Source organism: Schistocerca americana, chromosome 2, assembly GCF_021461395.2.
Source record: "Schistocerca americana isolate TAMUIC-IGC-003095 chromosome 2, iqSchAmer2.1, whole genome shotgun sequence".
NCBI classification, from domain to species: domain Eukaryota; kingdom Metazoa; phylum Arthropoda; class Insecta; order Orthoptera; family Acrididae; genus Schistocerca; species Schistocerca americana.
In genome coordinates, this window is record NC_060120.1 from 235,056,413 (window position 1) to 235,079,265 (window position 22,853).

At 43.6% G+C, this 22,853-nt stretch overlaps 1 protein-coding gene across 2 annotated transcripts in view; it reads right to left on the reverse strand.

The window, feature by feature from the left end:
* Nucleotides 1-22,519, reverse strand: part of LOC124595066 — a 321,698-nt gene extending 299,179 nt beyond the window's left edge. For both annotated transcript variants that reach the window (XM_047133646.1, XM_047133645.1), the window contains exon 1: nt 22,312-22,519. In XM_047133646.1, the coding sequence (XP_046989602.1) occupies nt 22,312-22,437 (126 nt within the window). In that variant the 5' untranslated portion in view covers nt 22,438-22,519. The remainder of the gene's footprint in view (nt 1-22,311) is intronic.
* Nucleotides 22,520-22,853: the final 334 nt, after the last annotated feature.

Below are 22,853 nucleotides of genomic sequence, written 5' to 3' on the forward strand. Positions count from 1 at the left end.
GAAGCCGCGCGAATCTCGACAAGGCGCCCTAGACCGCGCGTGCAGAAAACCTACATGGAGACTTGGCGAAAGGCCCACTTCTGAACAAGTCCAACCAGAAACATCATGGCGGGATGAGTGGTTCACAGCCAGTCCTGACTATGAAGGTCTCATAGACTACACTAACCCTTGCTGGATTCCACTTAGGAGATTGCGGACAACCCAAAACGGCATACGCACCAAGAACGTAAGATGCTAGGACTTGAAGCACGAGTGGGGAATCGCTGAAAGAGCCGAGCGACAAACAATAAACCACAGTCGCAGAATGTCCACTGTGCGGCTGGTTCCGGCGGAGGTTCGAGTCCTCCCTCGGGCATGGGTGTGTGTGTTTGTCCTTAGGATGGTTCAAATGGCTCTGAGCACTATGGGACTTAACAGCTATGGTCATCAGTCCCCTAGAACTTAGAACTACTTAAACCTAACTAACCTAAGGACAGCACACAACACCCAGCCATCACGAGGCAGAGAAAATCCCTGACCCCGCCGGGAATCGAACCCGGGAACCCGGGCGTGGGAAGCGAGAACGCTACCGCACGACCACGAGATGCGGGCTGTCCTTAGGATAATTTAGGTTAAGTAGTGTGTAAGCTTAGGGACTGATGACCTTAGCAGCTACGTCCCATAAGATTTCACACACATTGGAACATTTTTTCGTAGAATGTCCTCTACGGAAATTTGCTGGAACTCTGTCCAGCATACGTGAGGTCTCTGAGGATGCAGTCCCTGAAAGGAAACTTTAGACACCTCCCATAACCAGTTGCTTGGAAATATTTAAAGAATTTTCCTACCTATTACAGTCTTTGAATATCTATTCTGTTCATAAAAATCACCTTCTTTTCTTTACGCGTTATTCATCCAAGTATGCCGGCCGTTGTGGCCGAGCGGTTCTAGGCACTTCAGTCCGGAGCCACGCTGCTTCTACGGTCGAAGGTTCGAATCCCGCCTCGGGCATGGATGTGTGTGATGTCCTTAGGTTAGTTAGGTTTAAGTAGTTCTAAGTCTAGGGGACTGATGACCTCAGCTATTAAGTCCCTTAGTGCTTAGAGCCATCTGAACCATCCAAGTGTACTTTAAATTTATTCCATTCACACTGATAGTATTGTATTATCGATTTGATCTAGAAATTTCCTAATTAGGAATGAATGTAATTTATTTCATCAGTGCTTTATGCATGTTGTGTTATCATTAACACCATTACTGTTCAATATAAGTCATGTATTCTTGATGCCATACGAAATAAATAAAAAAAGTAGATGGTAGCCTCGCTTATTTGGTAAAATATTAGGCAAATGCTATGTCTGCAAAGTTGATTGCTTACAAAAGGCTCTTACGACACTTGCTGAAATATCGCTTGTATGTGTGAGACCCGTAGAAACAGCACTCAAAGGGAATATTGAAAGTATACAAAGTACACCCATTACACGTTTGATTGACCCATGGGAAAGTGACTGAGAAATGCTGAAGAACCTGGCCTGGCATACTGTTGAAGTCAGCACTAATTATCCACAGAAAGCCTGGTAACAATCTTTCAATCAAATCTAGAAATCTACTAAAACCTACTACGTATCGTTTCCGTAGGGAGGCTAAGACAATATAAGAATAATTACAGCAGGCAGAGAGAAGTGTAGCAATGATTTCGCGCGCTCCATGTGCGGATGGAACGGGGAGAAGGTACAGTGGGAAGTACCCTCTGTCATGCACTTCTTAGTCGTTTTCAGATTATGGATGAAAGTGTAGTTGTGCAGTGGATGCTTGAGCGTAAATGCAGAGCTGCGCTGTTGTGTTTGATCACGACGGCACGTGTTCAGTGCTCTCAGTAGGTTGGTAGTTACAGTCGTGGTCAGAACAGTGTCATGTGTAGTTATGAATCACTCTGTCGGAGCTAAGTGAATTTCAACATGGGGAAACGGTTGGTGGTCGTATGGAGGGCGCTTCCGTAACCAAAGCAGCCTAAGTGTTCGATGTTTCAAGACGCACCGTATCTAAGATTTGTACCGCACACGGTGAATGCTGGAAAATATCAACAGCTACATCCACTTAACTACAGGACCATATCGTTAACGTCGATATGCAGCAGGATTTTAGAACGTATATTATGTTCGAACATTATGAATTACCTCGAAGGAAACGGTCTATTGACACACAGTCAGCATAGGTTTAGAAAACATCGTTCCTGTGAAACACAACTAGCTCTTTGTTCACTTGAAGTGCTGAGTGCTATTGGCAAGGCATTTCAGATCGATTCTGTTTCCCTGGATTTCCGGAAGGCTTTTGATACTGTACCACGCAAGTGGCTCGTAGTAAAATTGCGCGTTTATGGAATATCATCTTAGTTATGTGACTGGATTTGCGATTTCCTGTGAGAGGGGTCACAGTCGTAGTAATTGACGGAAAGTCATCGAGTAAAACAGAAGTGATTTCAGGCGTTCCCCAAGGTAGTATTATACGCCCTTTGCTGTTCCTTATCTATATAAACGATTTGGCAAACAATCTGAGCAGCCGTCTCGGTTGTTTGCAGATGACGCTGTCGTTTATCGACTAATAAAGTCATCAGAAGATGAAAACAAACGGCAAAACGATTTATAAAAAAATATCTGAATGGTGCGAAAAGTGGCAGTTGACACTAAATAACGAAAAGTGTGAGGTCATCCAGATGAGTGCTCAAAGGAATCCGTTAAACTTCGGTTACGCTATAAATCAGTCTCATCTAAAAGCCGTAAATTTAACTAAATACCTAGGTATTACTATTACGAACAACTTAAATTGGAAAGAACACATAGAAAATGTTGTGGGGAAGGCTAAGCAAAGGCTGTGTTTTATTGGCAGGACACTTAGAAAATGTAACAGACCTACTAATGAGACTGCCTACACTAAGCTTGTCCGTCCTCCTTTAGAATACTGCTGCGCGGTGTGCGATCCTTACCAGGTAGGACTGACGGAGTACATCGAAAAAGTTCAAAGACAGGCAGCACGTTTTGTATTATCGCAAAATATGGGAGAGAGTGTCATGAATGATACAGGATTTGCGCTGTAAGTCATTAAAAGAAAGGCGTTTTTCGTTGCGACGGAATCTTCTCACGAAATTCCAGTCATCAACTTTCTCCTCCGAATGCGAAAATATTTTGTCGACACCGACCTACATAGGGCGGAACGATCACCACGATGAAATAAGGGAAATTAGAGCTCTTACAGAAAGATATAGATGTTCATTCTTTCCGTGCGCTATACGAGATTGGAATAATAGAGAAATGTGAAGGTGGTTCGATGACCCCTCTGCCAGGTACTTAAATGTGATTTGCAGAGTATCCATGTAGATGTGATTGTATACATCACGTCGCTGACGTAAGTATGTGTTGAGTGCTGGTGACGGAGGTTCACTGAAGAGGACTGTGATGAAAAATAAGAGAATGACAGTTAGCAAATGTCATTGCAGAACTGAATGTCGCACTCTCGAACGCTTCCAGTGCAAAAAAGAAAGAAAGAAAAAAAAACAGACAGCTACATAAGCTGGGAATTGGAGGGTGAACTGGAATTCCAAAACCACAGGTGAGTAATGCATACGCACGTAACAGGAGATGGGGTTGCCCATATACAGAAACAGAAAAAAGTCATTTGGTGGAATTGATCTCGTTGACACTGTTTCCAACTTCTGGCCGAGTTTACGCCCCAAGAGTGAAACGTAGGGCGGGGGTATCGGTGATGATTTGGACAGTCATGTCGTGGTACTGCATGGGCCACTTGGGTACTCTGTGAGGTCGCATTGCTGCCAAAGGGCTTTGTGACCTTTTTGGTGGATCAGGTGCAACCCATTGTACAATGTTTGTTGTCACACAGTGACGCTATGTTCCAAGAGGCCAGGACCCCTGTTCACATTGCTCGCATCCTCCAGAACTGGTATTGTGAGCGGAGGATGAATTATTACACCTCCTCTGGCCGCCACACTCACCAGATCTCAATATAATTGAGCCTTTGTGGTATACTTTCTAGAGAAGGATACCGTGATCTACCGCATCCGGCCATCCTGGTTTTCCGTGATTTCCCTAAAATCGCTTCAGGCAAATTCCGGGATGGTTCCTTTGACAGGGCACGGCCGACCTCCTTCCCCATCCCTCCCTCATCCAGTGAGACCGATGACCTCGCTGTTTGGTCTCTTCCCCCAAATCAGTCCAGTCCAGATACCGTGATCACTATCCACCTCCATCGTAGTTACGTGAATTTGCCACTATATTGCAGGAAGAATGGAAGAAGATTCTCTTGAAAAAAAAAAAAAAAAAAAAAAAAAAAAAAAAAAAAAGAAAACCACAGGGGACCTGTAATTATCAATTCCGAGACGACTGGATGCTATTTTGAGAACCAACTGTTTTCCTACACCGTATTAGACGTGTAAACGACGTGTGTGTTTGGTATTACCATATTTTGGTGCGTCCCCTGTGGAAGGTGTGTTTCGTGCGTCTCGTGTGGTCTCCCCGGCAGATGCGGACGCGCTGGCACGCCGGGACGGCAGGTAGCCAGGGAAAGCGCGCGCCTTCCCAGAAGACGGAGCGTTTCTACGGCACGGATTCCGTCGTCGCCGCCGCTGCGTGACCCACATCGCTCTGTTGCCACACGCACACTCGCGGAACCCCGCACGCGCACCTCACCTCCACACCTCACCACACCTGGACACTTCCGTTGGCACGCCCCACACCGGTTACACACGCGGGATCTACGAGCAAGCGAGCCACTGACCAAATCTTTCGCAACAGCTCGCCAAGCTTGCCGCGGCCGTAAAATCGACACGTACACCACAATGAACCGTCGATGACTAACAGGCCCAGATCCAAGGAAGGAGGTGTGTGTGTGTGTGTGTGTGTGTGTGTGTGTGTGTGTGTGTGTGTGCGTGCGTGCGTATATGTTGGGTGTCCTCTCAAAATAATATTTACTTAGTGGACAAAACATTCTGATTATACGTAAGTTAAAGGTGGAGGTGGGAGAAAGGAAAAGGGTTACTGATGTAAGCTGCATCGGGACATTACTCGGAATCAGCAGTGACGAGTGAAAATGTGTACCAGACTGGGATTCGAACCTGGGATCTCGTGCTTACTAGATAAGTGCGTTAACCACTGTACCATCCGGCACACAGTTTTATCGCCACTTTCGCGCTCTGTCTCGGCACGCCTCACGGCCTATCCACACTCCTACCGAGCGCCACCTATCTTTAGTCCCTGTCCATTTCCTCCATACTCGCGACTCTGATATCCCGCGGGAAGTCAGACGTACGTTCGATACAGTTCCCCACAGTCATTTCATGAACAAAGTAAGAGCACATGGACTATCAGACCAACTGCGTGATTGGATTGAAGAGTTCCTAGATAACAGAACGCAGCATGTCATTCTCAATGGAGAGAAAAGCCTCCCGAAGTAAGAGTGATTTCAGGTGTGCCTCAGGGGAGTGTCGTAGGACCGTTGTTATTCGCAATATACATAAATGACCTTGTGGATGACATCGAAAGTTCACTGAGGCTTTTTGCGGATGATGCTGTGGTATATCGAAAGGTTGTAACAATGGAAAACTGTACTGAAATGCAGGAGGATCTGCAGCGAATTGACGCATGGTGCAGGGAATGGAAATTGAATCTCAATGTAGACAGGTGTAATGTGCTGCGAATACACAGAAAGAAAGATACCTTATTATTTAGCAACAATATAGCAGGTCAGCAACTGGAAGCAGTTAATTCCATAAATTATCTGGGAGTAGGCATTAGGAGTGATTTAAAATGGAATGATCATATAAAGTTGATCGTCGGTAAAGCAGATGCCAGACTGAGATTCATTGGAAGAATCCTAAGGAAATGCAATCCGAAAACAAAGGGAGTAGGTTACAGTACGCTTGTTCGCCCACTGCTTGAATACTGACCAGCAGTGTGGGATCCGTACCAGATAGGGTTGATAGAAGAGATAGACAAGATCCAACTGAGAGCAGCCAGCTTCGTTACAGGATCATTTATCATTTAGTAATCGTGAAACCGTTATGGAGATGACAGATAAACTCCAGTGGAAGACTCTGCGGAGAGATGCTCAGTAGCTCAGTACGCGCTTTTGTTAAAGTTTCGAGAACATACCTTCACCGAGGAGTCAAGCAGTAGATTTCTCCCTCCTACGTATATCTCGCGAAGAGACCATGAGGATAAAATCAGAGAGATTAGGGCCCACACAGAGGCATACCGACAATCCTTCTTTCCACGAACAATACGAGACTGGAATAGAAGGGAGAACCGATAGAGGTACTCAAGGTACCCTCCGCCACACACCGTCAGCTGGCTTGCGGAGTATGGATGTAGATGTAGATGTAGATGTAGATGTACTTGTGCGTCCACACTGAAGAAGGTGGATTCATTGTCCATCTAGGCGATACAACTATACGCTATGTGATCCAAAGTATCCATCCACCTGGCTGAAAATTACTTACAAGTTCGTGGCACCCTCCATCGGTAATGCCGGAATTCAGTATGGTGTAGGTCCAACCTTAGCCTTGATGACAGTTTCCAGTCTCGCAGGTATATGTACAATCAGGTGCTGGAGGTTTCTTGGGGAATGGCAGCAACTGCCTGGGCGATTGATGTAAGTTGGGTTGCCTATCTCAAGGTGTATCAAATGTTTTCCGGTCCCATTTTATGTTGTCTATCCCGTATTTTTACACGCAGGGAGAAACAGAACTTCACTGGCAATCTGTCAGAGGTTATTCGGGGATATCTTTCGAGTATTTTGTTGTAAGAGACTCATGATCCCCGGTGGTTCGTTACATATCACATTTCGTTCGGTTTCTTGCAGCAATTAGCTCTGTAACTGTGCTGCCGCCCAAAATAGTGCATAACAGTGCAAATGTCAACGCTATGTGCCCTCTGTCTTGTTTGGGAACGTAGTTGTTCCATACACTCACGGCACTTGCTGTTGACAACAGAAATCGCCCACTGCAGTTTACGCCTTAAAGTTTGCATTCAGCACTGCTCGGTTACGTCTTGCATTTGCTTTACCGTCAGTGTTAGTTGTACGTTAACAGCGGTACACAGCAGTAGGGATAGATTTAGTGGCAAAGAATAGGCCTTCCATGTCCTTTTCTGTCTCTGACCGCTTTACAATGTCATCAGCAGACTTTATTGTTTTTATTTCTTCCCTCTAAACTTAAATTACCTTTCCAAATTTCTCCATCGTTTTCTTCTCAGACTGCTCACTCCACAAATTGAATGTCATCGGGGATAGGCAACACCCGTTTCTCACTTGCTTCTGAATCGCTGTTTCCCTTTCAAGTCCAAAAAATGGTCCAAATGGCTCTGAGCACTATGGGACTCAACATCTGAGGTCATCAGTCCTCTAGAACTTAGAACTACTTAAACCTAACTAACCTAAGGACATCACAAACACCCATGCCCGAGGCAGGATTCGAACCTGCGACCATCGCGGTCGCGCAGTTCCAGACTGAAGCGCCTAGAACCGCTCGGTCACAACGGCCGGCCCTTTCACGTCTTTCAACTCGTATAACCGCAGTCTCGTTTCTGTACACGTTGTAGATAACCTTTCGTTCCTTGTATATTGTCGGTGCTACCTTCTGAATTTCAAAGAGTGTAGATATTCAACATTGAACATTGTCTAAATCTACAAATATTGTAACCGTAGGTTGTCTTTCATCAACCTATCATATAGGGTTCGTCGTAGGACCAATATTATCTCGCACGTCGCTACATTCTTCCGGAACCCAAACTGATCGTCCCCGAGCTCGGCCTCTACCAGTTTTTCCATTGTTCTGTAAATAATTTGTGTCAATATTTTGCATCCGCTTCTTACTAAACTGATGATTCGGTAATATTCACGCCTATCACTTGTCTTCCTTCTTTGCAACTGGATTTAATACGTTCTTCCTGACGCCTGAGGGTATTTCGCCTGTATCATATATCTTGCACAGCAGGTGGAATAGTTCCCTCATGACTGGCTCTCTGTGGGGCGGCGGGTGGAATGATTGTTAATGTTCCTATTATTTATTTAATGCTGTTGTTTGCCGTTCTCAACACTGGCTCTCTAACTACAATATTGGCAACCAGAATGTGATTAGCAAAACGTGAAGTCTGTAATTAGAATTCCTAGTGCCCACTTCATCTGAGAAATACATTTATAGCTACAGCTTATAGCTCTGAGGAATTAGGAGATTGTCTCGGATTCATAATCAAAAACCATTATCTCTAAAATGTTCACTATATTCTAAAAGTCACAGACCAAAAAGAATCCACACAATCCAACTACCAGAGCAGTTCAGAGTCTAATGCGCTGATGCAACTATAACTGTTCAAATTAAATGTTTAAGTGAATGCTCGCCATAATTTGATGATAATGTTCATCAAACGCCACGCTGATAATGGTAGAATGTCTGTCCTGCGGCGGCACGTGAAAATACGACATACGCAAACTAAAGATAGATCATTAACGTCATCCCAAAATTAACACTTCACTCGGAAACGATTTCATGGTTACGCGTATCCCGAGTAACTTATTACTGCATCCGAGGCTGTTTACATCAACGATACCGACGCGACGCGACTCCCGGAGGTGGTGCGCTAATCAGCGTCTGGAGAGAACTGGGGCCTTTTTTCTTCTCGCGCAGCGTTCTTACATATAAAGCCGCGGTGCGGACGGCTAAGGGAACGCCTGATCGAATCTGCTCTCCCGACTAGCCGCTGGGCTAGTAATGCACCAATTTAAGTTATCGAATAAATCATTGCTTCCTTTGCTGATGGCCGATGAAGCTTTCAATTTAATTGTGCAATCAGCACACAAGTAAGTAATCATAATAAAAGTCTGACGTGGCTAAGTCAAATATTTTGGGCGAGAGAATTAATTTAATTACACTACACGCATCTCTTTGGAGATACGCTATAGCTATAGTTTTATAGTTATTCTGTTGAAACTTCTCACATTTTTATGATTATAACGGATCTCCCTTCTACTTAAATTTAAACATCCTAGCCTTATTCACCTACTTAATCTATCTTGCTTCCTTAATTTCTTAGACAAAAACCAGAAAATCATGAATTTCAACTAAAATTTTAATTTGTGTGATCCAGAATACTGTTTCTATTAAATTGTTATGCAAAAGAAATCTAAATATAAATTTTAAAGTTTCTAGCTCTTTTCTGTTGCGCCAATGATTTTTACAGAAAAACATCCAAATTTCGAAAATGGTTAAAGTTATTGAACTGATATCCAACACATATTGATTTTGTATTACTCCTGACATGCTAGAAACGTTTCATCTCCCAAGGATATCAGTAGTTCTGACGGGATCTCGTTTACTCCACGAGTCTTGTTTCCATTTTTCCATGTTCCTGTCAAATTCTTCTAGCTGCATCACATCTTCCACCTTGTCTTCATCTATTTCCTCTTCTCTTTCTACAATATTGTCCCAAATTTTGTTGTCCCTTATAAAGATCCTCTGCATATTCCATCCACTTTTCAGATTGCTCTTATTTACTTAGTACTGGGCTGGCCATTTGAGCTCTTGATGATGTACGAGGGTAATCCCTAAAGTAAGGTCTCCTATTATTTTATAAGTACAGGACTCTGTTTGTGTGGCAGTTGGTCACACTGTTATGAGGAGTGCTTCACGCGCTGTGTTAAACATGCGCATTCCGCGCTGAGGCGCTGTCTTGGCTTGGCAGCCGTTGAGAATGCAGCTCCCGTTCGATGTTACCGCCAAGTGCGAATTGCGCGCAGTAATTCGGTTTTTGAGTGCAAAGGGCACTGCGCCGATTGAAATCCATCGCCAATTGACGGAGATGTATGGTGAGTCGTGCATGGATGTCAAAAATGTTCGTGTAGAGAGTTTTCAGCTGGTCGGACCGAAATTCACGACGAACAAAGGAGCGGGAGACCATCAGTTTCTGAGGAGACAGTGTTGAAGGTTCAGCAAAGCATGCGTGAAGATCGGTGGATCACCCTGGATGAACTCTGCACGTTGGTTTCTGAGATTTCCCGAAGCACCACTCACTGATGTAAGCCACTGTAGTAATAAACAGGTCTGTGTACTTATAAAATTGAACTACCGGAAGGTGTGCGCAAGATGGGTGCCACGCATGCCGACTGAGGACCACATACGGCAACGAGTTGATGCTTCCCGCGCATTTCTTCACCGCCTTGCAGCCGAACAGAGCAACTTTCTGGACTCAATTGTCACTGATGACGAAACCCTGGGCATACCACTTTACACCTGGGACCAAGCAGCAATCACGCCAGTGGCGGCATCCTTCTCCGCCAAAGCCGCGGAAATTCAAACAAACACAGTCTGCCGGTAAAGTCATGACAACCATTTTTTGGGATCGGAGAGGAGTATTGTTGGTCGACTTTATGCCCACTGGGACCACAATTAACGCTGACAGGTACTGTGAGACTGAAAAGTCTCAAACGGGCAATTCAGAACCGGAGAAGAGGAATCTTGAGCAAGAGCGTACACATTCTCCATGACAACGCTCGCCCACACATCGCTCGACAAACCGTTGCTCTCCTGCAACAGTTGCAGTGGAACATAATCACCCACCCACCCTATAGTCCTGACTTGGCACCCAGTGACTATTACCTGTTCCCTAGGTGAAAAGAACATTTGGCCGGAAAGCGATTCAGCTCCGACGACGAGGTGAACGGAGAGGTTCATAACTTCCTGAACAGCATGGCGGCGAGCTGGTATGACATGGGCATACAATAACTGCCACAGCGTCTACAAAAATGCATCAACAGAAATGGTGATTATGTCGAAAAATAGCTAAATGTTCAAGCTGTAAACTGATGTAAGCCACTGTAGTAATAAACAGGTCTGTGTACTTACAAAAAAAAAAATAGCGGACCTTACTTTTGGGATTACCCTCGTATACAGCTGGTCTTCTTTCATCCAAAGGTCTCTTTAATTCTTGTACAGGGGGCATCTACCTTCCCCCTAACTGTACAGCCTTGTATTTGACCTCTAGCCATCTCTTCATAAAATGTCTGTATTCCCTTTCGGCTGCTGCGTTTGTTAATATATTTTCTTTCCTTTTTTCGTCAAAAAGCATTATACAACACGGGCCATTGTAATTAGAGTGAAAGCGTTCTGCTTCGTCTGCACAAAGTTGTACGTGATGTCTCAGTATTGCAGCCAGCCTCGCCTGCTGCTAAATAGCTGGAGCTGCTGCTGCCAAAGAGACGCGTGGCCTCAGGGAGGTAGCACTGGAGACAAACCTCTTTGAAAGCAGTTTCGTGTCTCCCGGCCTTGTCACCTCAGCCTAACGTGCCGTCAGTACAAAGCATTCTGTGACCTCTACCTGCGGCCCGCTACACAGTGGTTCCCAAATCACGTGCCTTCCACTCTATTTAGCTTCACACTTAATATAAATTATTTAGGCATATCGAGGCATAGGTGCCCGCAGAAGTTTATCCACGCGAAGGCATGATCGTAAAACTGCCATTTTACACAGCTGATTCGGGGAGTTTGAGAAAGTGTTGAGTCCTAAAAATTTAATGTGGTTGTTTGAATGACCATCTTTCACTGCAACTATTATAATCAATTTTATTGGTTTTTTCGTCTTATGTTTACTGCAGTTAAGGAGTATTTTTCACCAGACACGTTTCGCTTTTATTTACTGTATAAAGCACCTTCTGTGCTCATGCTGAAAATATGGTACCACACGTATAATATATCTCCACATTTTGATATAGATTGAAAACAACATTTCTTTATGAAATTGTCGCACAGTTAACTTACAGTCTTTTTGCCTTTTGTACATGTTCCCGAAGCCCTGTACGATTTTTCTTCGTTGTCAGCGTAGGTAGAAATCGAAAAAAAGTGGTTGCACATTCACTTTTTATTAATCTGCATTTTTCATGCTGCTTTTATTCCACTTCACCTCACTTTTGTAAATCTTAAAGAGAAACAGTACTGTAGCTTTCACCGGTTTCGCTTTCAGCAAAGTGTTCGTGTCTGTTCACTTGTTTTCTCTGTAGGTTGCGGGTATTGCCAACTTTGCGAATATCATCGTCTTCTACGTCTTCCTCTTATTGTCGCTTTGGCCTGGGAGCAGATATGCGTCCTCTATGGACAGCTGCATCAAACCAGTCTCTGGACTGAAGACAGCAACAACAACAACAACAACATTCCTACACCAGCCGTCTCTGTGCCTGGCTCTCGTGCTCCACTCATACCCTCCGTATCCTCGTTGATATCATTCGCCAGCCGGGGTGGCCGAGCGGTTCTAGGCGCTTCAGTCCAGAACCGCGCGACTGCTACGGTCGCAGGTTCGAATCCTGCCTCGGTCATGGATGTGTGTGATGTCCTTGGTTAGTTAGGTTTAAGTAGTTCTAAGTTCTAGGGGACTGATGACCTCAGATGTTAAGTCCCATAGTGCTCAGAGCCATTTGAACCATTTGATATCATCCTCCAATCTTGTGCGTGGCCTTCATCTGCCCCTTCTCCCCTCCGCGGATCCTGAGAATACTACTCGCGGTAGTCTTTCCTCTCTCATACTAATTAGATGTCCTGCTAACATTAATGTTCTTTTGTTCATCTTTTGGTTAATTTCAGCTTTTGAGTATAAGTCTTCCAGTTCCTGGTTTTCTAATATCAAATGGTTCAAATGGCTCTGAGCACTATGGGACTTAACATCTGAGGTCATCAGTCCCCTAGAACTACTTAAACCTAACTAACCTAAGGACATCACACACGTCCATGCCCGAGACAGGATTCGAACCTGCGACCGTAGTGGTCACGCGGTTTCAGACTGAAGTGCCTAGAACCGCTCGGCCACACGGCCGGCTTTCTAATATCCTCCATTCCTATGACTGGGTGTTCATCTTGGGGCCAGATATTTTTCCAAATGTTCTTCTCTCGAAAACCAGCTGTTGTTGTTCATCTCCATCGGTTTCCCCTAGTGTACATTTTTCAGACCCGTATAGAGCTAACGGGGGAGTTACACTTTGCTATAGTCTGGTTTTAAAACTTCTCGGAACTGCTCTACTACACTGGACGTTCCGTAAGCCAAAATGTGCTCTACTTTGCGCTGTGATTCTTGCCTTAATCTCAATTTCCATTCTATTCTGCTAGCTGTAAAATTTTTCCATATACTGAAATATGTCTGTTCTTTTAAAAGTGACTTCGTCAACTGCCGGCCGGAGTGGCCGAACGTTTCTAGGCGCTACAGTCTGGAACCGCGCGACCTCGACGGTCGCAGGTTCGAATCCTGCCTCGGGCATGGATGTGTGTGCTGTCCTTAGTTTGGTTAGGTTTAAGTAGTTCTAAGTTCTAGGGGACTGATGACCTCAGAAGTTAAGTCCCGTAGTGCACAGAGCCATTTTTTAACTTCATCAACCGTCAATGAGGTCCGTTCAACGGGTGCCTTGTCCACTACCATGTACTCAGTTTGCCCCTTATTAACTTGTAACCCTGCTTTCCTTGCACTATTTCTGTAACAACTTGTCATGATATGCAAGTTCTCTTTGCTGCCAGTTATTATAACAACACTGTCCGCATTCGTTGTTCGTTGTGGTCTTGAGTCCTGAGACTAGTTTGATGCAGCTCTCCAAGCTACTCTATCCTGTGCAAGCTTCTTCATCTCCCAGTACTTACTGCAACCTACATCCATCCGAATCTGCTTAGTGTATTCATCTCTTGGTCTCCCTCTACGATTTTTACCCTCCACGTTGCCCTCCAATGCTAAATTTGTGATTCATTGATGCCTAAAAACATGTCCTACCAACCGATCCCTTCTCCTAGTCAAGTTGTGCCACAAACTTCTCTTCTCCCCAATCCTATTCAATACCTCCTCATTAGTTACGTGATCTATCCACCTTATCTTCAGCATTCTTCTGTAGCACCACATTTCGAAAGCTTCTATTCTCTTCTTGTCCAAACTAGTTATTGTCCATGTTTCACTTCCATACATGGCTACACTCCATACAAATACTTTCAGAAACGACTTCCTGACACATCTATACTCGATGTTAACAAATTTCTCTTCTTCAGAAACGATTTCCTTGCCATCGCCAGTCTACATTTTATATCCTCTCTACTTCGACCATCATCAGTTATTTTACTCCCTAAATAGCAAAACTCCTTTACTACTTTAAGTGTCTCGTTTCGTAATCTAATTCCCTCAGCATCACCCGATTTAATTTGACTACATTCCATTATCCTCGTTTTGCTTTTGTTGATGTTCATCTTATATCCTCCTTTCAAGGCACTGTCCATTCCGTTCAACAGCTCTTCCAAGTCCTTTGCTGTCTCTGACAGAATTACAATGTCATCGGCGAACCTCAAAGTTTTTACTTCTTCTCCATGAATTTTAATACCTACTCCGAATTTTTCTTTTGTTTCCTTTACTGCTTGCTCAATATACAGATTGAATAACATCGGGGAGAGGCTACTGTCCGCATATGCAAGCTAATTTATTGTGTAGTAACCCAGTCTTATTCCAGCTGCGTATAATATTTGATGCTGTCTTTTTTTTATATACAAAATTAATTAAAAAAGTATTGGAGATAATGCGTCTCCTTGTCTCTGACCAGTTCCAACTTCAAAATGTTCTGACATTCCTGTGCTGATCTTTACACTGCAATAGGTTTCCTCTAAACATATTGTACTAGATGTATTAACTTTTGTATAAACAGAAACTCTTTCAAGACAATGGTGTAACTATATTTCTATTGCTTTTTTTTTCAGAAAGCTGTCAATACACAGCCGGCCGAAGTGGCCGTGCGGTTAAAGGCGCTGCAGTCTGGAACCGCAAGACCGCTACGGTCGCAGGTTCGAATCCTGCCTCGGGCATGGATGTTTGTGATGTCCTTAGGTTAGTTAGGTTTAACTAGTTCTAAGTTCTAGGGGACTAATGACCTCAGCAGTTGAGTCCCATAGTGCTCAGAGCCTGTCAATACACACAACCTACACAGAACACAAATGAATTGGCAATAAATACTGTGCTGAATGCGGAACGTGTGAAAGCTACAGTACTGCTTCTCTTTGAAGTATGCAGAAGTGACGTTAAATGGAAAAATCACAAATGCAATGTAAGAAAATATGGGTCACGTCGGAGAACTTAATTATTCTGAGTCCTGCTGCTAGGTACTACGTTGTCTTGAAGTGTGACACCAAAGCCCCTGAAACTCCTTTGATGAAATAAGTTTTTCTTTTATCTTCTAACAAATTACGGGGCGACAGAAGAAAATGTAACATTCCAAACAGATTGTATTTCCTCTGCGGAACATCGATTGTTAGTAATATCCATCATATTTTATCGATCTGTCTTGCGCAAATATATTACGCAGATTAAACAGACAATGCTTAACAATACCTTGTGTGACTAGTTATCATCGCGTGCAATGCTCCATTTGAATTAACAGCCTTGGCGCACGTTGTCTGGGACTTCCAATGGGACAAGACGATATGTCACGTAGGCGTGCTAATGGCTGGTCGCAGATAGGGATATCTACCTTCTAGACAGTCAAAACATTAAAGCGACGCTACTCTACTTGTAGATTCCAAAGCATCTGAAAGCACAGTCATATAAGGGGACGCAACTCGTATTTAAGAGACGCACGCCGCAGATTTTTGGATCAGTGACCAATTGCTCCGTTAAGCACACTTGAGTTCCGTGCAACACGAACTACACAAACAACTGACGAAATTCTGATCCGGTGAGTACCAGGTAAAGTACGTCACATGGCGGAAGGTGTTTCACGGAATACTTGAAGGTGCTGTCATGTGTAAACCCGTTCAAGAAGTGGAGTGGTGGGGTATCGCAACGTACGAAACTGCAGGTAACAAACCTGTTAGCAGAAGAATGAAAACAACAAAGTTTTCAAGCCAACCACATAATTAGTCGGCAGTGACAAGAAGAAACTTTACTCAACATAACAGATTAAACTTTGACTTCAGTGTTGAAGGCAATATTAATGTAATGGCTTCTAGTGATTCTATAAATTTTTGGAAAGTTTTGGTAAGGGCTGTGGGACCAAACTGCTGAGGTCATCAGTCCCTAGGCTTACGCACTACTTAATCTAACTTATGCTAAGGACAACACACACACTCCCATGCCGGAGGGAGGACTCGAACTTCCGACGGGAGGAGCCGCGCGAACCGCGACAAGACGCCCTGGACCGGACGGCTACCCCGCGCGGCAGTGATTCTATATTGTGTATGGAAGAGGCGATGGAAGCAGTCTTCTCGACGTGCCAGTTGTTTGTTTGTGACGAACAGAAAAATTAGCGTGATACAGTTCGCTGATTTCATTGCAGTAGTTTCCAAATGTGTAATCGCCCAAAGCGGAAATGAGCTGACTGGGATGCTCAGCCCGCACATACCTTTTAAAAATGTTGTAAACTAGCTAGCTACTTTATATTGTAAATTTTTGAATTTTGTTTTGTTTTTTATTGAGTCTTCTGCTACATTCCATAAATGTTTCCAGTTGAACTTAATCCATAAATTTAAGTCTCAGCAGTAGATGTGACTTTTCACAATGAACGTCATATCCAGTATTTTCATGCCCCGGAGCTTTATTCAGTTGTAGCGGTTTCAGCTGTTTCGAAACAGCCGGCTGGGGTGGCCGTGCGGATCTAGGCGCTACAGTCTGGAACCGCGTGACCGCTACGGTCGCAGGTTCGAATCCTGCCTCGGGCTTGGATGTGTGTGCTGTCCTTAGTTTAGTTAGGTTTCAATAGTTCTAAGTTCTAGGGGACTGATGACCTCAGAAGTTAAGTCCCATAGTACTCAGAGCCATTTGAACCATATTTTTTTGTTTCCAAACATCACTTATCTTTGCAGTGGTGCGAGAATTAAATTTGGGGAATACTTTTGGATTTTCCTATGTAAAGGAACATTTGGAAACAGAATTCAGTATTTCTAATTTTACTTCGTTACTCTCGGTTTCATTTCCTGTTTTGTCCATGAGTGACTGGACACTAACTTTGGTGCCACTAACAGCCTTTACATAGGAAGGGAATTTCGTTGGGCTTTGTGAAAGAAGTTTCGACAGTATTCTGCTGCAGTAGTCATTGAACGCTTCACACGTTGACCCATTGAAAGCCTAGCGCGTTACATTCAGCATATTGCCATCTCTAGTCCTATTTTGTGTTTTACACCTGTTTTGTTGTACTGTAGTATCTGTTTCTTTGCCGGCCAGGGTGGCCGAGCGCTTCTAGGCGCTAGTCTGGAACCGCGCGACCGCTACGGTCGCAGGTTCGAATCCTGCCTCGGGCATGGATGTGTGTGCTGTCCTTAGTTTAGTTAGGTTTAATTAGTTCTAAGTTCTAGGGGACTGATGACCTTAGAAGTTAAGTCCCATAGTGTTCAGAGCAATTTGAACCATATTTTTCTGTTTCTTTAATTTCTTTACAGTAACCGTATACCATTGAGTGTGCCTCTCATCACGTACTGTTCTACTAGGTACTTATTTATGAAGATCGTTTTCAATTATTCTATTAAAACTTAGCCACAGTTTCTCCACATGCTCCTGTCCAGAGCAAAATGTTTCAGTTTCCTATGTGTAAATATGACACTACTGCCTTGTTTCTACTTCTCAGATGATGATGTTGTTTGGTTTGTGGGGCGCTCAACTGCGCAGTCATCAGTGCCCGTATAAAGTCCCAATTTTTACACAGTCCATTTTCTTTTCACAATCCAATCTAATCGCTCTTACAAAATATGATGAAATGACGAGGAAAACACAAACACCCATTCCCCGGGCAGAGAAAAATCCCCAACCCGGCCGGGAATCGAGCCCAGGACTCCGTGATCCAGAGGCAGCAACGCTAGCCCCCCCCCCTTTTTTTTTTTTTTATAAATCTCATTTTGTTCGCTTTCCTTCGTTGCATCTGCTCCGGGCGGACGTCGTAAGACATCTGTTTACGTTCGTTGTTGATCGATTAACTCAGTTTTTTTTACTTTTTTATTATTATTTTTTTGTTATTACAGAGGGCTGCTAACCCTCTGACCGAACACGATGAGCTACCGTGTCGGCAGCTCCTAGACCACACGCTGCGGACTTTCTTGTTCCCAGAAAAAAACTGTTTGCATCAAAGGAAATTTTGGACTTAGAGCAATAGTAATAAGTTCATGTGTTTTCACGTAATATAGAGAAAGTGCCACACCATCCTAGCAAAATCATCGAGCGACTCAGAGAGAACGCTGCAGCAATTACGAGCCTGGTCCGACAGGATGTAAGGAAACACCGCGACCCATATACATTTGGAACATCGAATAGTATAAGATAATCTCTCCATAGTTTGGAGCCACAGTCATATAATACTGTTTAAATGAAAATTCATCCACATGACTGTAAAGAGGCTACAAAGCAGAATGGCGGAACTTTCATTTAAACAAATGGTACAAGGTTACGTCTGATAAAAATTGACAGACCGTACGGCAGTGGATAAAATGGAACTAATAAAGTTAAATCGTTGCTAAAAGTGATCAAACTTAATTACTTAAATCTGAGAAATGAGAAGAAGATTAGTCTCGCAATTGCTTAAAAGCGAGGCAAAGTTGGTATTCCAAACACACGCTCCAACTGCAATTAGCTGCAGAGTTGTATTATTTCAGGATACTTTTTCACAGAGACATTTCGGTACATCTATGCTATTATCCAAGGACCCTTATTTTTTCAGATAATATCTTAATGACAAGTTTTCTTAGCTTGCATAACAGTCATTCATTTTGTTTGGGTAACTTGCCCCAGCTGTTTCCACTCTTGATAACACATGTGTGTCGAAAGTCATATGGGCAAGGAAACTTAAGAATTTTTGTTTTGCCAAAAACAGGTTGTAGCCAGTCCTATAACCTTATTGCGAACACTTCTACTTAACTGCATTAAAAATTAGTGGATGATTCCGCGGTACTTGGAATGCAAAGAATAACCTAACCTAACCTAACTTGCCACTTGCTAACGCATTAATGTGGTTCAGGCGCTAGGTGGGTGTCACAGTACAAATCCGTAGTTGCAGAGTTGAATTTCAGTTCAACGACGTTTTTTGCCATTTATTGCTTGTGTCATCCCTGGCAGTGATTTTTATATCAGGCATATGCAAAGTTGTACCATGGTTTGAAGTCCACATTAGACTGCAGATCCCCATACAACGGCACGGCAAAGTTAGTTCAAAGCTTAGAGAAAGGAACATACAATAGGACAATACCTAGTAATGCACTGAGATGTTCAAATCAATGTTAAGGTTGATGACGGCTTTAACTAAAAATCTGACTGGCTGTGAAAATTGCAATACATACAGGATTTCATAAGGGGAATGGTCAATATTCAGGGATGTGACGGGAACGACAATTCGGAGCAAAAATGTTTGGTAAATGTGGGCTCTAAAATGCATACAGGTACCTTAGGGCTACGAGCACTTCTTCTGTATTGTGAAACAAACCTCTTCTCCTGTTTCCGTATTTTGATAGTATCGACCAAAAGAACAAAAATTTGTCAAGTAAGCATAGGCGCTAAAGTGCATACCTTAAGAATTACGAGCACTTGTACACCTTCGCTACCAACTCTACTACTGAACAAGTGTCAGCTCATGTTTACCAGACGATTCTTTCTTGTTTTGGCCCGTACTGACGCCACCTTAAATATGGAAACCAAAGTATTTGTTTCACGGTATCGAAGATGAAGAAGTGCTCATAACTCTTAAGGTATACATTTTAGAGCCCATGTTTGCTAGACTTTCTTTTTGCTTCGAATGATCATTCCTGTCGTGTCCCTGAAAACTGGCCATATCTCTGGGACACCCTGTATAACTGTCTTATGACCACGCTCGGAATTAGCTGCGGAATTAATTACTAAGTTCACACTTGATAATCTGTGCTTTATGAAGAGAATGATTAAATTCACACTCGATCATCTGTGCTTTGTTAGGAGATTATATGGCCACGCATTGCTCCTATGACCTGAGAGTGGTTTCGTAAAGTGGCTTGTACAACTGGGCTCCACCTTTCTTTTCTGCTTTTTGTTGTTGGAAAAACATATATTCACCTCAAATTACTTGCTCAAATATGTGTCTGTACATGAGTGCCATCAACAGTGGGTTCTTACGTTTATTATGTATTTTATTTATTATTTTCTTCCGTCTTTTAGAACATTCGTTTTAGCTGAATGACTCCTCTTGGCGTTTTAGTGTGGCGATGGCACAGACGTGGTGTAGCATGTTTATGTAGTGAGAAGAATTTGTTTTTTTTTTTTCTAGGTAAGCTCTATCCAGTCCTGCAATATTTCTGCAAACACATGTGGGGTTATTATTGTTGCGGTCCTCAGTCTGAAGACTGGTTTGACGCAGCTCTCCATGCTACTCTATCCTGTGCAAGCCTCTTCATCTCCGAATAACTACTGCATCCTACATCCTTCCGAAACTGCTTAGTGTATTCATCTCTTGGTCTCCATCTACGATTTTTACTCTCCACGCTTCTCTCCAATACTAAATTGGTGATCCATTGATGCCTCAGAACGTGTCCTACCAACTGCTCTCTCCTAGTCAAGTTGTGCCACAAATTCCTCTTCTCCCCGATTCTATTCAGTACCTCCTTATTAATTAAATGATCTACTCATCTAACCTCCCGCACTCTTCTACAGCACCACATTTCAAAAGCTTCTTTTCTCTTATTGTCCAAATTATTTGTCGTCCATTTCACTTCCATACATGGCTATACTCCACACAACTACTTTCAGAAAAGACTTCCTAACACTTAACTCTAAATTCGATGTTGTGAAATGTGTCTTGTTTTTTTCTTGCCATTGCCAGTGTACATTTCGTGTCCACTCTACTTCGGCCCTCCTCTGTTATTCCGCTGCCCAAATAACAAAACTCATCTACTACTTTAAGCGTCTCGTTTCCAAATCTATTTCCCTCAGCATCACCTAATTTAATATGACTACAATCCATTAGCTTGTTTTCCTTTTCTCGATGTTGTTCATTCTGTATCCTCCTTTCAAGACATTGTCCGTTCCATTGACTTGCTCTTCCAAGACCTTTTCTGTCTGTTTTCCAAGTTATTCTTTGGTTCTCTTTGTTGCTTGCTCAAAGTACAGACTGAATAACGTTGCGAATAGACTACAAACTTGTGTCACTTCCTTCTCACCCACAGCTGTCCTTTCATGCCCCTAGACTAAAGTAGCTGCCGTCTGGTTTCTGTAAAAGCTGTAAGTAATCTTTTGCGCCCTGTATTTTATCCCTGCTACCTTCCGAATTTCGAAGAGCGTATTCCAGTCAACACTGTCAAAAGCATTTCCCAAATTTGTAAAAGTTATAAAAATAGGTTTGCCTTTCCTTAACCTATCCTCTACGACAAATCATAGGGGCGCATTATCTCGCACGTTCCTATATCCTCCAGAATCCAAACGGATCTTGCCCGATGTCAGCTTTTTTCATTCAGATGTATTAAAGTGATTATGTGGAAGGTGGTATCTGAAGTATTGTACCCCTAGGTAACTTTCGCATTCACAATGACATTATGCTCGAAATGAAAATTGCAATCCGGAACATAGTCTGAGGATCAACAGAATTTTCTCACGTTGAGAAATGAGAAGTAACTATTTTAGTTGACAAAAAGTTTCTAAAGCCCACTGATTTCGACAGACTTTGCTGTCATCTTCAGGTCTTCAAAAAAGTTTGTTATAAAATGTGTTCATTTCGAGTTGGAACCTCACGACATACTGTGATGTTAGTGGCTAAAATGTAGTACATTATGAAAAGCTTTGTACAAATAAAGTCTCTAAAATAAAAAAAAGCGTTACATATGCGGATATGGCGTTGTCCACAACGTGCTTTTTGATTTTAAATCTTTTATTTATGGCAAACATTTAAATATGTGTAACTTTCTAGCCATTAACTTGACAGCTTGGCGTTCGATTTCAACTCAAAATGAACACTTTTTTAATAAATATTTTTGAAAACCTGAAGATGACAGCAAAGTTGGTAGAAACCGGTTGTTGTAAATAATGAAAAATTTATGTGAGCTTCGCTTTAGAAAGTTTTTATTTGAGGATCAACCACGGAACCAAGTGGAGATCTTGAAGAACTACGTTCACACTTGGTCAACTGGTCAATGGCGTTACACTTGTGGCAGAGCACAGCTGGAGACCACCACTTTCCAGTCGATGAGACCTGGTAGCTATCTAGATTTCCGCGAATATATCTTTTCTTTCCGTCGCTTAGCAGATCCATTGGCGGAGGGGGACCAGAAGCCAGCGAGCAGCATAGGGAGCGTTGGCCACTGGCTGGCGCTGGCGAGGCGAGAGGACCCACCTGTATCTGGGCGCGCTTCACTTCGATGTAGAGCCAGTTGTCGGTGGAGAAGGCGATGGCCAGCAGGGCGACGGCCACGATGGCCGTGATGGTGGCCATGGACAGCGTGACGGCTGAGCAGGGCATCTTGATGATCGCGCGGCGGCCTCCTGCTTGGGATCTGGACGACGGAAACACGGACCTTCCTCGAGTCACACCTGAGCGCTACTGGGTCCGCAGCCAAGGCGCGCTCGCAAGGCTGAGGAGGCGGAGGAGGAGGAGGGGCGGCGCAGGGGTGGTGGGCTGCGGGAGGTGGTGGGGGGCGGACCTGGAGGAACGCGGGCCGCCGCCGGCAGCGGCAGCGCATTAAAAGTATCGCCATTATTGCCGCCGTTACTGGCACAACTTTGAGTCATCGTCCGTAATGTCTCTGGACACTGTACTGACCCCAGCACCGTACACCACCTCAACAAAAATATGTGGACGTCTATTAGTGGACATTAATGTGGGGCGTGTACACCCTTCACCTTTATGAAAGCTTAAGTTCTGCTGGGGACACTTTC